This window comes from Schistocerca nitens, chromosome 7 (genome assembly GCF_023898315.1).
Source record: "Schistocerca nitens isolate TAMUIC-IGC-003100 chromosome 7, iqSchNite1.1, whole genome shotgun sequence".
Lineage (NCBI taxonomy): Eukaryota > Metazoa > Arthropoda > Insecta > Orthoptera > Acrididae > Schistocerca > Schistocerca nitens.
Genome location: NC_064620.1, coordinates 202,030,445 through 202,044,846, shown reverse-complemented (window position 1 = coordinate 202,044,846; position 14,402 = coordinate 202,030,445). Strand labels below are relative to the sequence as shown.

The window sequence follows — 14,402 nt, the reverse complement described above, 5'->3', positions numbered from 1 at the left end:
GGACAGAGCAGCTAGACGGTGTCCGCATCCGTGCGCGAGTGCAAGACTGTATCCCCAACGAAACAGCGTCAGTGTATCACATTGTACGCGAGAGGCGCCACCGCAAACGTCAGCTCATTACGGCGGTAAACACGGAGGACGGCGGGCGCGCAGTGACACAAACGGACATCGCGCACACGTTCGCCAGACACTATGGGACCTTGTACATGGAAGATCCGCGTGATGTACGTGATTATGACGAGCTGTTGCACGATTTTCCCGCCCCTCGGGACGTGGCACCCGATGATAGTCTGCTGTTGCCCATTACACCCGACGAGCTGACATCGGCCTTGGCACGTGGAGCACCGAACAAGTCGCCTGGACCGGACGGTTTACCCCTGGAATTCTACCGCACTTTTTACCACCTTATGGGTGACAAGTGGCTCCAAATGTTTCAAGACCTGATCCGCCCTGATTTCACTGTCCCCACAGAATTCACAGAAGGCATCTTGATCCCAGTTCCGAAACCGAATGGTGGTTGTAGGTGGCAGGATTTTCGCCCACTCACACTCCTCAACAACGACTACAAGATCTTCGCCCGTATCCTCCGCGCGCGTCTCCACACCGCTATCGGGAAAGCCATCCACACCGATCAGACATGTTTAGGTGGTGTCAGCAACATTCATACGGCGTTAGGAGCATACCGCGACGTCATAGCTTTGACGACGGCCTGCAAAATTCGAGGCGCCCTTGTTGCCGTAGATTTTGACCACGCATTCGACCGCGTCGCTCACGACTTCTTACACGCAGTTTTGCAACACATGGGCCTCTCTCCGGAGTCTGCACAGGTGGTCCTTCGACTGGTCCACGGAGCGCGCTACCGCATGATGGTCAACGGTTATCAGTCTGGTCACATTGTTGTTGGACGGTCAGTGCGACAAGGGTGCCCCCTGTCGGGCATATTATTTGCTGCAGCGCTTGAACCAGCTTTACATGGTCTACGGCAGCGATTAACTGGTATCTCCTTGCGGGACGTAACCTTTTGTTGTGGTGCATTCGCCGATGACGTGGTGTTCCTGGCCAGATCAGAGGATGAAATGCATATGGCGCTACAGTGGCTACGCCAGTACGGGGCGGTCGCTGGGAGCGTCATCAACGTGAAGAAGACAAAATACATGGATGTCGGAGGGGGGATTTTCCACACAACGGCGGTGCCCTTTGACAAGGTGCCCGTACTCAAGTGTTTAGGAGTGCAATTCTATAGCAATGTCCGCCGCACGGCGGCGGCTACGTACCGCCGGCTCCTACACCAGACACGTGCTCTGCTGCAGGACAACAAACTGCGTCGCTTGGATATGCTCCTCAGAACACGTTATGTCAACACCTATCTTGTCTCAAAACTGAACTATTTTGCGCATATCCTTCCCTTGACAGCTACGATGGCCGACAGGTTTCAAGCAGCATATGGACATTTCGTAAGCACCGGTCTGGTTTTTAAAGTCCGATACGCCACCCTGACACTGCCGCAGCGGGCGGGCGGTATCGGTTTAATTCACGTATATAACCGTGCGCGATCGCTTTATCTCAACACTATGCGTCGCACGTGGACCTCTGCCCACGCCACTCTGACGGGCACCCTGATAGCGGAAGTGGCACCACACACTCTGCATCCCCCGGTTTCTGTAGGACACATTTCACCGGCACTCACCCACATCAGATACTTCTTTATCGACTTCAGCTACTTACGGTCAGAACTTCCGACGACACGGAAGCCCAGCACAAAAGACTATTATCGCCTCTATCAGCAGCGGCAACCTGTAAATACGGTCACCCACAGACATCCTGAAGTTGCCTGGAACACGGTGTGGCGAGCGGTCCACACGCCTTTTCTACCTACGACGGTGCGTTCATTGTGGTACGTGGTTGTGAATGGGAAGTTCGCTACTCGTCAGAGGTTACATTCCATACATCTGACGGACGACCCCTTGTGTCCGACATGCTCAGTCGCTGACTCGGATGCACACCGTCTGACGTGTGCCGCGACCAGCGAGTGCTGGCTACTGACGCAGCGCATGCTGGCATTACTCTTGCGGCGATTGCCGGAGTCTATCTCCCCTGATGACGTATTGCGCCCCGACGGCGTATACTTTCCATCAACCAGAACGAACGCCGTTAACTGGCTAAAAGGCATGGCCGTTTACTACATATTTTGCGATGCTCCCAAAGGCACACTCGACTTTTGGTCCCCATTGATGACGACACATGCAGCTTTCAGCCGCCACCCGAAGTACAGAACTCGTTTCGCAAATTATTTAGGTTCATTATTTGCGGATCCTCCTGCTCACTGGGGCGTTCCGGGTATGAGACGCTGAAAATGAAGAAGAATCCTAGAGCATATTGATCCTCTACGGACGGAATAGGGGGGACCCCTCCCAACAGACGAGAAGACGACACGGACACTCGGCTACGGCAGTTGTAGGATCTTTCTTTGTAATGAAACAAAAATAAATCTATAATACAAAAACCAAAATGTTATAAAAATTACAGAAATAAATAAATAAAAAGAACAACATCGACAAACCCACTCCATCCTCTTCCTGATCCTTCGATCCTCGAAAAAAAAAAAAAAAAGTGGTAGAGCACTTGCCCGCGAAAGGCAAAGGTCCCGAGTTCGAGTCTCGGTCGGGCACACAGTTTTAATCTGCCAGGAAGTTTCGTTTTAGATAAGATTGGTTCCCAGCTTCGCAACGTGAGAACCTTGTTCCCTTGTAGCAATAACTTGTAATTTTCGCACCCCGTCTTCTTTAAAGGATAGAACTCCCGTGTGTAAAACAGCTTCAGACATCTGATTACTTTACAAATGAGTTAATGTGTTAAGTATTTGGTGTGTTAAAACTTCATATCTGAAGACGAAAAATTAAAGTTATGTTGGCTGTATTGCTTCGGCTTGCTCATGAATAGACTAATGAAAAAGTCAAAAACACAATTGGAAATTTAGCAAGTGATAAACAGTGTTCGTTTATCTTTTTTGTGAGGCTGTAAGCAAGAAAAGGATTATAAAATGTTTGAAATTATGTTTTAAGTTTGTTGTACAGGGGATAGTCAAAATAATGTAATGGGACGATTGTGTTTGATGGTCAACAACGCAGGGAAGAAGGGTGTCGCGCTTGACTGTGCGTGTTGAGTACGAACTAGGCATCAGTGCACGTTGTTTGCGACTAGTGCACACTTCGTATTTGCTTCAGAGGCCCGGGTCGAGTTCCAAAGACGGCAGATTGTAGGGGCCCGATTAGCTGGAGCATCAGTAACCAAGACAGCCAATTTATTGAATGTTTCAAGAGCAATTGTTTCAACAGTCATGACAGCCTACACAAAACACGGAAAGACATCATGGTATAAACGTAATAGTGGCGCAAATCAAAACTAAATGACAGAGATCGTCGTACGCTAACACGAATTGCGTCAAAACAACACAAAACTACGGCGCCTACAGTGAGTGCAGAGCTCAATAGCCATCTTCGAGACCCTGTATCTATCGACACTGTCCGCCGAGAATTCCATAAAGCGAATATTCGTGGGCGAGCTGCTATACCGAAACCATTAATGACGAAAACCAACGCAAAGAAGCGTAAAAGGAGGTGTCAGGAGCATAAATCCTGGACTGGAAATACATCATATGGTCCGTGTCAACGTTATCGTTATTTCCAACATCTGGCCGGGTTTACGTCTGGAGAACGCCAAAAGAAGCCTACGGACCTGATTACTTGATTCGACCGTTTATCTTTAAACATGGAGGTGGAAGTGTGATAGTGTGGGCAGAGAACGCCAAAAGAAGCCTACAGACCTGACTGCTTGATTCCACCGGTTAAGCATGGAGGTGGAAGTGTGATAGTGTGGGCAGCCATATCATGGTTTTCTGCTGGTCCCATCATTACTCTCAAAGATCGTGTTACAGCCAACGATTACGTGAACGTTTCAGGTGATCAGGTGTACCTCATGATTCAAATGTTGTTCCCCAACAATGATGCCATATTTCAGGATGATAATGCACCCATTCACAAAGCCAGTACAGGAGCATGCAACTGAACTCCAGCGTCTTTCCTGGCCAGCACAGTCCCCGGACTTGAACTTTATCGAACCCTTGTGGGCAGTATTGGAGTGCAGACTCCTGAGCACATTTCCGTCTCCCTCGTCACTTCAGGAGTTAGAAGAGGGCCTGATCAAAGAGTGGCATAACATACCACTGGAGACTATACAATCATTATATGCCAGTACTCCAAGAACAATCTCAGCTTTATTACTAGCAAATGGGGTTCTGACCCCTTATTAATGCCCGCATCTCGTGGTCGTGCGGTAGCGTTCTCGCTTCCCACGCCCGGGTTCCCGGGTTCGATTCCCGGCGGGGTCAGGGATTTTCTCTGCCTCGTGATGGCTGGGTGTTGTGTGCTGTCCTTAGGTTAGTTAGGTTTAAGTAGTTCTAAGTTCTAGGGGACTTATGACCACAGCAGTTGAGTCCCATAGTGCTCAGAGCCATTTGAACCTTATTAATGGTTCAAATGGCTCTGAGCACTATGGGACTCAACTGCTGTGGTCATCAGTCCCCTAGAACTTAGAACTACTTAAACCTAACTAACCTAAGGACATCACACACATCCATGCCCGAGGCAGGATTCGAACCTGCGACCGTAGCAGTCGCACGGTTCCGGACTGCGCGCCTAGAACCGCGAGACCACCGCGGCCGGCCCCTTATTAATAAACCATTCCCAAGTAAGTATAGGTGTCCACATTATTTTGACTCTTCCCTGTAAGTCGCTAAGTGCTATCACTGCTGGATACCGGATGAGTATAGTTTGGATAATATGGGTACCGCTTTAACAAAAGCTAGTTTTCAAGCATGTCAATGTTTATGACGTAATATCTCCTGTACTATGTGTCGTACAATGATACAATGTTGCACGTACGTTCAGTGGTATCTACATCTACATCTACATTTATACTCCGCAAGCTACCCAACGGTGTGTGGTGGAGGGCACTTTACATGCCACTGTCATTACTTCCCTTTCCTGTTCCAGTCGCGTATGGTTCACGGGAAGAACGACTGCCGGAAAGCCTCCATGCGCGCTCGAATCTCTCTAATTTTACATTCGTGTTCTCCTCGGGAAGTATAAGTAAGGGGAAGCAATATATTCGAAACCTCATCCAAAAGCGCACCCTCTCGAAACCTGGGCAGCAAGCTACACGGCGATGCAGAGCGCCTCTCTTGCAGAGTCTGCCATTTGAGTTTGCTAAACATCTCCGTAACGCTATCACGCTTACCAAATAACCCTGTGACGAATCGCGCCGCTCTTCTTTGGATCTTCTCTATCTCCTCTGTCAACCCGACCTGGTACGGATCCCACACTGATGAGCAATACTCAAGTATAGGCCGAACGAGTGTTTTGTAACCTACCTCCTTTGTTGATGGACTACATTTTCTAAGGACTTTCCCAATGAATCTCAACCTGGCACCCGCCTTAGCAACAATTAATTTTATATGATCATTCCACTTCAAATCGTTCCGTACGCATACTCCCATATATTTTCAGAAGTATCTGCTACCGGTGTTTGTTCCGCTATCATATAATCATACAATAAAGGATCCTTCTTTCTGTGTATTCGCAATGCATTACATTTGTCTATGTTAAGGGTCAGTTGCCACTCCCTGCACCAAGTGCCTATCCGCTGCAGATCTCCCTGCAATTTTCTAATGCTGAAACTTCTCTGTATACTACAGCATCATCCGCGAAAAGCCGCATGGAACTTCCGACACTATCTACTAGGTCATTTATATATATTGTGTATATGTAAATGATATCTTCAAAATAGGTTACGAATAAAGTTACTAGTAAAGAAATAATAAACTAAAACATTTCAGCTAATGCTGCATTTTTACTGCACTACCAGTGAAAAATGTAGTAAGCAATAAAAAATTTTCTTTTCAGTTGTTGTGCGTGTTGTGAACGAGAAAAAATTTCGGAAAGGTTTGAAGGTAAGTGTAAAGTTTGTTGGAAGAAAGAGCTCACATTTCCAAACACTGTGTGAATGTGGATGAATTTACGCGCCATGAGTAATGCTGCCTCAAGAAGGATACCCAGTTCCTAATCTTGATACTTGGCTTACTGTGGTAAGATTAAACCTGTTAATGAGCAGATTATGGCAGTGTTTAAAGTTTTAATTTCAGTTGATAATTACGTGAAATATCGAAAATCAATTCTCTTTTGCTCTTGGAAGCTGTTAGACAGGCAATCTTTAACTGGGACTCGCTGACCGTTCCAGACATTTGTGATGTGGATACCAGACTGTAGCTGGAACAGTACCCGCCAATGCGCTGCTTCCTGGAGTCGGGTAGGCGCGCCGGCCCGGTTCGACCCGCCCGGCGCATTAACGACGTGGGACGGTATGTCGGCCAGCCTGGATGTGGTTTTCAGGCGGTCTTCCACATCCCACTACGTGAATGCCGGGCTGGTCCCCACATCCCGCCTCAGTTACACGGAACGCAGACATTTGTAACACTTCCGCACTGTTTCATGGTTTACACTGGACGCAGACAGCTGGGGTACACTGATTCCGTCTTGAGGGGTATGGGGTGGCGGCAGGAAGAGCATCCGGCCACCCCGTTCAATTAACCTTGCCAATTCCGTTGTAACCACGCCGACCCTGCGACCGTTGCGGGACAAAGGCGCAAGTGAAAGAAGAAGAAAGAAGAAGCCTGCAGCTGGAACAGTGGCCAGTGGCGTCCGTACCTCTGGCTGTGGCGTGGTGGCGAGCGGCGGGTCCGGCGTCCTGGAGGCGGGCTCCAGCCAGTAGTGCACCCTGTCCAGCACGGGCGGCACGTAGTCGTACGTCGGGTCGTTCTTGAGGGGGTCCCCGCGGCCCAGCGGCGTCCACTCGTCGTAGTCGACGCGCGGCGAGAACACCCCGCGCCCGTAGCTGCCTGCAACGACACACACATGAGCGTCAAGGTAGCCCTCTACAGTTCCTCATTGGTTCAGAAAGGACAACCGACACCAACTGTTATACAGGATGGTGCAAATGAAAATGGCGCGGATGAGTGGATATGATTGGACGTGAATGCATGTGTACAACCACACCCCGGTGACAGGCACACCACGTGTACGCCCGTCAAGTGACCCACATCTCAGAGCGTAGTGCGAGCTGTGTCAGTGTGAGTGGAGCAGTGCAAATGTTGAAAAGTATATGCTAAGGTCTGATCAGGGTAGCTCCAGAATATAGTCCATAGTTGCCGAGCAACTTGCAATTTATAGTATGGTGGCTGGTGGTTGGGGGGTTGGGAGGGTTGTTTGGGGAAGGAGACCAGACAGCGAGGTCATCAGTCTCATTGGATTGGGGAAGGATGGGGGAGGGCCGCGCCCTTTCAAAGGAACCATCCCGCCATTTGCCTGGAGCGATTTAGGGAAATCACGGAAAACCTAAATCAGGATGGCCAGACGCGGGATTGAACCGTCGCCCTCCCGATTGCGAGTCCAGTGTCTAACCACTGCGCCACCTCGCTCGGTCGGTAGTTGCCAACCGCAAGTTGGAACGAGTATAATATCTTTGAGTAGGAGGATCTTTGATGTTTAAGAGAGCCGGGCGCGCACAGTAAAAAAACCGGGGAGTCGCAGGTAGGTGCCCGGAGGAAGCAGACGTGTGCAGACAGCTTTAAGGGTGAAGTCGCAGCTAGGTGCGCAGAGGAAGCATACGTGTGGTGACAGTGTTAAGGTAGGTCGCTACCCCTGACCAAGCTTTAGCACGTAAATGAGAGAAGATATATAATCATTTCAAATTGGTTTTGTTAGATAATGTTCAGAGTTAGGATTTGTATGTCCAAGGTTTGACGCAGTAAACGTTTTGTAAGATATTTTGTAAGAGTGATTCGTGCTACGAAAATGTTTGAAATGGTAGGTTTTGTGTATGACTTAAAATTTTAACAATATATATATTGAGATCAACATTGTGTTTAAATCTAACAGCCTGAATCATAATCCACATCCTTTGCTTGTAGTGAATATGAAAATGAGTAGTAAACTAAAGTTACCCACCAATGAAAGAACCAAGTAAACATCAGGGCCAAAAGTTAATTTTCCAGCACCATCTTAATGCCATTGCACAAACGGCATTACTCTCTTAAACTTGATTGCTGAGTCAAATACATGTTGCATTTCTGGCAAAATGGAGGAGTGCAAGAAACAAGTTCACAGACGCTGTCATATGCAGGTTTGCTGAATAATGAATTTAGAACAATCTTATCATTGATACTTTCACAGGATAAAAGGATACAATTTTGGTTAGATACTTTCAGTGTGACGAACGTGCTCACAGATGAGCAGTTTTGGAAAGTTACGTGACAACAAAGACAAGGAAACTGTGAGGTCAGTTGTTTGCTTAGAAGTTTCAACATGACTAAGTGCCAGCAAAGAGTGATGTGCAACGATTAGTCTGAAAATGGCGTCAGGCATCATTAGTTTTCAACAAATCTCAAAACATTCCGAAACCTGACCGCACGCCAAAAAATGTAGCTGCGGTTCACCAGAAAATCAGCTGCAATTTGCACGAAACTGGTGTGAAACGAAGCAGTCATTTGGATGCACTTTAATAAATTTTCTCATATCTTGACCACACTTTTATTATTTCGAACAATATTTTACGCGTTTCGTCGTTCTTTCATCTTCAAAGGCAGTGTTATGTCAAAATATAAAATCGTTCATTAGATACATTGTGTCACGTCAACATAGTCAATAACGAGACAGTTCACATTTGTCTCGTCCTAGACAATGTTGACGTGATACAACGTACAAGGTGACAATTATTGAAGTATATGAAAGAAAACATAAGTTAGTTACAAACTGCGGCTTGCACACACTTTATTCAACATGTAAACATCACTACAGATATTCGGATTTAGGTTATGACATGTTCGATATGCCTGCCATCATTGGCGATGATGTGGCGCAGACGAACAGCGAAATTCTGCACAACCCGCTGAAGTGTCGGAACATCGATGCTGTCGTTGACCTCCTGTATGGCTGTTTTCAGCTCGGCAATGGTTTTGGCGTTATTGCTGTACACCTTGTCTTAAATATTGCCCCACGAAAAGGACTCACATTTGTTCACATCCGGAGAATATGGCGGCCAATAGAGGCCCATGCCAGTAGCCTCTGAGTACCCCAGAGCCAAAATGCGGCCCCTAAACTACTCCCCCAGCACATCAAATAGGCACCCGTTGAGGGTGAAGAGACTTACAGATCGTGAAATGCGGATTCTCAGTCCCCAAAATGTGCCAATTTCGCTTATTGACGAACCCATCCAAATGAAACTGAGCTTCGTCGCCAAACCAAATCCTACTAAGTCTCATCATGTCCCGCGGCCAACCGAGCAGTTTGAGCGTCCTAACGCAAACCGTTTATTTCACATAGTACAATAATTGTCACCCTTTATCTAATGAACTGTTGTATGTGGTTGACATAAAACTGCCTTTGAAAATGACGGAATGTCGAAAAGCGAAAAGTGTCATTGTAAATAATAAATGTCTGGAAAGGAACTATTGAAAGTTATTGAAGTGTAACCATAAAATGCTTCAGAGCCCTACCAAATCAACCATAGGCCTGTCTCAAGAGACCAGCACATCGCGTAGATCATGCGGACGTGTACTCCACCAGGTCCTGCACATGACCCCTACCGAGTCCAAGGTATAGTGCATAAGGAGTACTTGAACATTTGCAATACATACGACAAGAATCTGAAGACATCGAATTCGAAACTAAACCACAATTCTCACTTTTTTATGGCAGACAAAAAAGCAATCAAATTTTACAGCTGAGTGGCGAACAACACACACATAAAATTGTATCAAATGGAAAAGAAACTGAATGCTCTGTAAAGGAAGCTACACAACCACACTCTAAAGCAGATCATAACTGCAACTAAAAGTGTTTCTTTGAAAATGAAATTAGGTAAGAAAATTTTAGATCTACGAATAGAATAAAGAACACAAAGAGCTTAAAATTCGCAAATAAAGAATGGGAAACCAATGAGTCTGTAGACATGAAGGCATACAAACGTATTACACAATATATGACGAAAGAAAGAGAGAATACCGACGAAACACGTGAATTGAAACGGAAAGCAGTGTGACAAAGATATGTATCAGAAGACACCACTTTTAAAGGCACACACAAAAATATACAATGAAGGAAATCGAATCAGAGTAGAAGCCAACTTTATAAACAGTAAAGCATACAAATAGTCCCAGAACCTAAGAAAAAGTAAAGAAAAGATACACACATGGTACAACACATTCTATAAAAACAGCATTGCTTTAGGAGAACTAAATGCCAAAAAAAAAAAAATCCTCAACCTGCTTAGTTTGTATCATTGTCCACCATGAGTCTCTACTCATTCATACCTACACGAGAAGCTGTAGCAGTATTCCAGAAGAACTTATGACACGTAACAGACTCCCGAACACAGAGATGGTAGAATTAATCGAGCTCCTCCAGGTATTCGTCTTCATGTCACATTTAAACCAGATGACGTAACAATGGATTTGTGTTTATCTGGTACCGTAGCTGACATATACATACTCAAAAACAGTTAGCGGGTAGCTGACGGCTATTAAATTTCTCAATATGATTGCATCTGATGACCTAAATCTTTTTCAATAAAAATGCGACCTTGGTTTAGGGGTAGCGTCTTTGGTTAACAATAAAACATCCTGCGTTCCGGGTGCGATCCTCGCGGTTGCTTATACTTTGAATTAAAATCATCGGCCATGACGGCCGAAGACTTCCGGCATAAGAGGTCACCCTCGTTCTGTTAACGTCATTTTTAAAGAGGGCGAGGAGTGGACAGAGGTTCAGGGCACTTTCTTGCCGTTGGGTGGGAAACTGCCTCTAAAACGTGGCAGAACCAGCAATGATTATCGGCATGAGGATGCAATGGGAACCACTGCATTAAAGACACATATTGCGTATCCACAGGACACATGGCCTGAAGTTTAAAAAGTGATCTCTCCGTTGGCAAAAGATTCCGGACTAGCCCCCATTCATATCTCCAGGAGGGGAACTGCCAAACGGGAGGTGAGCATGAGAAAAAGATTAAATAGCCAACGAAAGGATAACGTTCTACAAACTGGGACGTGGAATGTCAGAAGTTTGCACGTGGTAGGGAAGCTAGAAAATCTGAAAAGCGAAATGCTAAGGCCCAATCTAGATATAATGGGTTCACTGAAGCGAAATGGAAAGAAAACAAGGATTTCTGGTCAGACGAATCCAGAGGAATGTAAGCATCAGCAGAAAATGGTAGAACGGGAGTAGGACTTGTTATGACTAGGAAGGTAGGGCACAGTGTTCACTGATGGGCTTGTTCTCATCAAAATCGACAGCAAACCACCACAGACAAGTTGAAATAGACGTGTTACCGTCGCAAGCAGAAGATGAAGAGATGGAGAAAGTATGTGAGGCTATTGAACGGGTAATTCAGCATGTAAAGAGAGATGGAAATCTAAAAGTCATGGGAGATTGCGTGCGGTTGTAGGGGAAGGAGTAGAAAGAGCTACGACAGAATATGGGCTTGGTAGCAGGAATGAGAGAGAACGCCGGGAGATACGGGAAGATTTCAAACAGATCTCATTATGGCCAGACAGAGATTTCGAAATAACATATTTGATTGTAAGGCGTACCCAGGAGCAGATATGGACTCAAATCACAATTCAGTAGTAATGAAGAGTAGTCTGAACTGAAGACTAGTCCGGAAGAATCGATGTGCAAAGACGTGGGATACGGAAATACTAACGAATGAAGTGATACGCTTCATGTTTTCTGCGGCTATAGATACTGCGATAAGGAATAGTTCAGTAGAGCTATTCATTTGAAGAGGAATGGGCATCACTAAAAATGGCAATCACAGAAGCTGGAAAGAAAAACGTAAGCATAAGGAAGGTAACTGCAAAGAAACTATGTGTAACAGAAGAAATACTTCAGCTGATCGACGGAAGAGGGAAGTACAAAAGTGTTCAGGCCCATTCAGCAACACAGAAATACATGTTACTTAGGAATGAAATACACAGGAAGTGCAGGGAAGCTAATGCGAAATGGATGCATGAAAAATGTAAAGACATCGAAAAGGTCATTATTGTCGGAAGGAATAACTCATCATAAAGAAAAATCGAAACAACCTTTGATGAAGTCCATAAAAGCCTTCTATGTATATGACCGCGTTGTTAATATGTAAAATTCTCCGAAGTTTCGGCCCCTGTTGCAGATGACCTTCCTCAGTGTGTCTTTGCTAACAGCAGTGTTACCACCCTTGACAATACGGCCACAATTCAAGTGGTAGCGATTAAGACGATTCTGAAATTCTGTAACAAGAGGAATACACATTTGAAGGAAGTTTTCTGTAATGATTGATTGATTAATGAAAAGATTAGAGTGAAAAATATTTTTGAATAATTTTGCGTGACATATATACTCTTTAATGATGTGAAAAAAAAAGTTCACAGGCAGGATTTTAACCAATTCGATACACTTGCTTGTTCGAAACATGATGAACATCACGGATATAGAAGATACACATGAAACATTTTCTCGCATGAAAAACTGCAACCAGGTACTTACGACAAGTCCCTCTACAATACACCAAAGATTCGTCAAAGTCCGTGTTTAACAGGTCTGATGGTCCCTTGTGAGCTTTAATGACAGCATCGGTATCTCATTTCATACTGCTTCAACTCTATACCAGAGCATATCAACAGTAATGGCTTGGGAATGGCGGCGTGCTGGTCTCTCCGCAACCCAGGACTACAGAAATGGAGAACATTTTTACGAGGACATCAATGTAGTTTATGACAACACAGGCAAGATGCTATCTTATTTGAAAGATGACACAGAGACCTCGAAGATAGGGCACGGATTACACACAAACGAAATGCAACGGCTCCTGTCAAATTACTAGTTATGCGAACCTGAGGTAATCGTGTTGTGTACCTAAGGGACCCATTACATCACGCCTTGTGCTGGGCCCATATGTCGATGACAAATGCACTCCAGCTTTCGTCCTCTTCGGAGCCTCCACAAATGGATGCGTCTATGGCGGTACCGTACACGGAACAATGTCTTACATCTCAGTGTTGTCGTTGGATGACACTCTTACGAGAGCCGTTAAGATCCCGCGTTACGCTGAATACGGACCTACTGTATGCATCGATTCCATATTCGCCTGACAGTAGTAGAATCTAGACCTGCACGAACACTGATATCGCGGAAAGATAGACCGCAGAGATACGGTGGTCGCATTGCGTCGTGTGCCGCTTCTTCTTTCTACACAGAACTTAACACGATTTTCGCGCAAAAAATAAAGTATATGTGTTTTCTGTAGGAAAAGCACCTTGCGTAATGTTCCCTTACATATAAGATTTAGACTGCAATGGTCTATCTATTTCATGTGGTTGCGTCGAAATTCATTCACGTGTAGTACGCTTCATGCCGCCTTCATGTTGCAATTTAAGAGCCCAACAATGCATCTAAGGGTCACCTTTCGTTCATTCAAGTTATCAATCTTATAAACATCGTACAAACATCAATCAGAATTTGAAAGGACACACTAAACATCATGCGAAATATTACACTTACGAAAGAAAGACTTTGGAAATTATACTACGTCTCCTTCAAACATGTGCGGCATCTGTATACCTTATTTTCGGTTTTATTGTTGTAAGGTTTTCCGCATGATACATATTTTTAAAAAAGTTTTTGAGTTTCAGAGCTCCTCTGAATTAATGTATTCGAGAACGATCAGTGTCAAAAGTTTTGTGATTAAGCATTTGCCTTATCGTGCAAATCTTTCGACGCCATGTTCAGATCATCCACAGGCGAGCCAAATCATAATCACTGCTTCCCAACATGAGAGTAAATGCAGCCAGGTGGCTTTGCAGGCGAGTGGCACAGCAAGGAAAGTATATATACGGAGCAGAGACGAGTGGGCAATCGTTCTAAGGACAATACTGACCGCAAGTGGAGAAATCCACTGACATAGGCAGCTTGGACAAGGGCCAGCTTGTTGCACTCGGAGCCTGGGGACGAAAGTCTCGGAACGGAAAAGTTCGTCGGCAGTGCGCGTTCTACTGTCGTATTCATCTATGGAAAGTGGTTAAACTACGGTAAAAGCACAAGTGAGCGACAATCACACCGCATCACACAACGTGGAGTTCGGAGGCTTTCCCATTCTGTAAATAAAGGTACCGATCTGTGGCAAATCTGTCGACAGAGTGCGATGCTGATGTAGACAGAAGTGTTTCGGAGCACATCGCTCAAGGCACATTGTTGAGCATCAATCCCGGCAACAGGCGACATATTCCATGTTGAACAATAACATCGACAGCTTCTATT

General features: G+C 45.5%; 1 protein-coding gene across 1 annotated transcript in view; it reads right to left on the bottom strand.

Annotated features, from left to right (window-relative positions):
• The window catches only part of LOC126195300 (uncharacterized), a 195,970-nt gene that overhangs the window by 17,853 nt on the left and 163,715 nt on the right, over nucleotides 1-14,402 (bottom strand). The window contains exon 3 of the mRNA XM_049933854.1: nucleotides 6,762-6,952. Coding sequence (XP_049789811.1) covers nucleotides 6,762-6,952 — 191 coding nt within the window. The remainder of the gene's footprint in view (nucleotides 1-6,761; nucleotides 6,953-14,402) is intronic.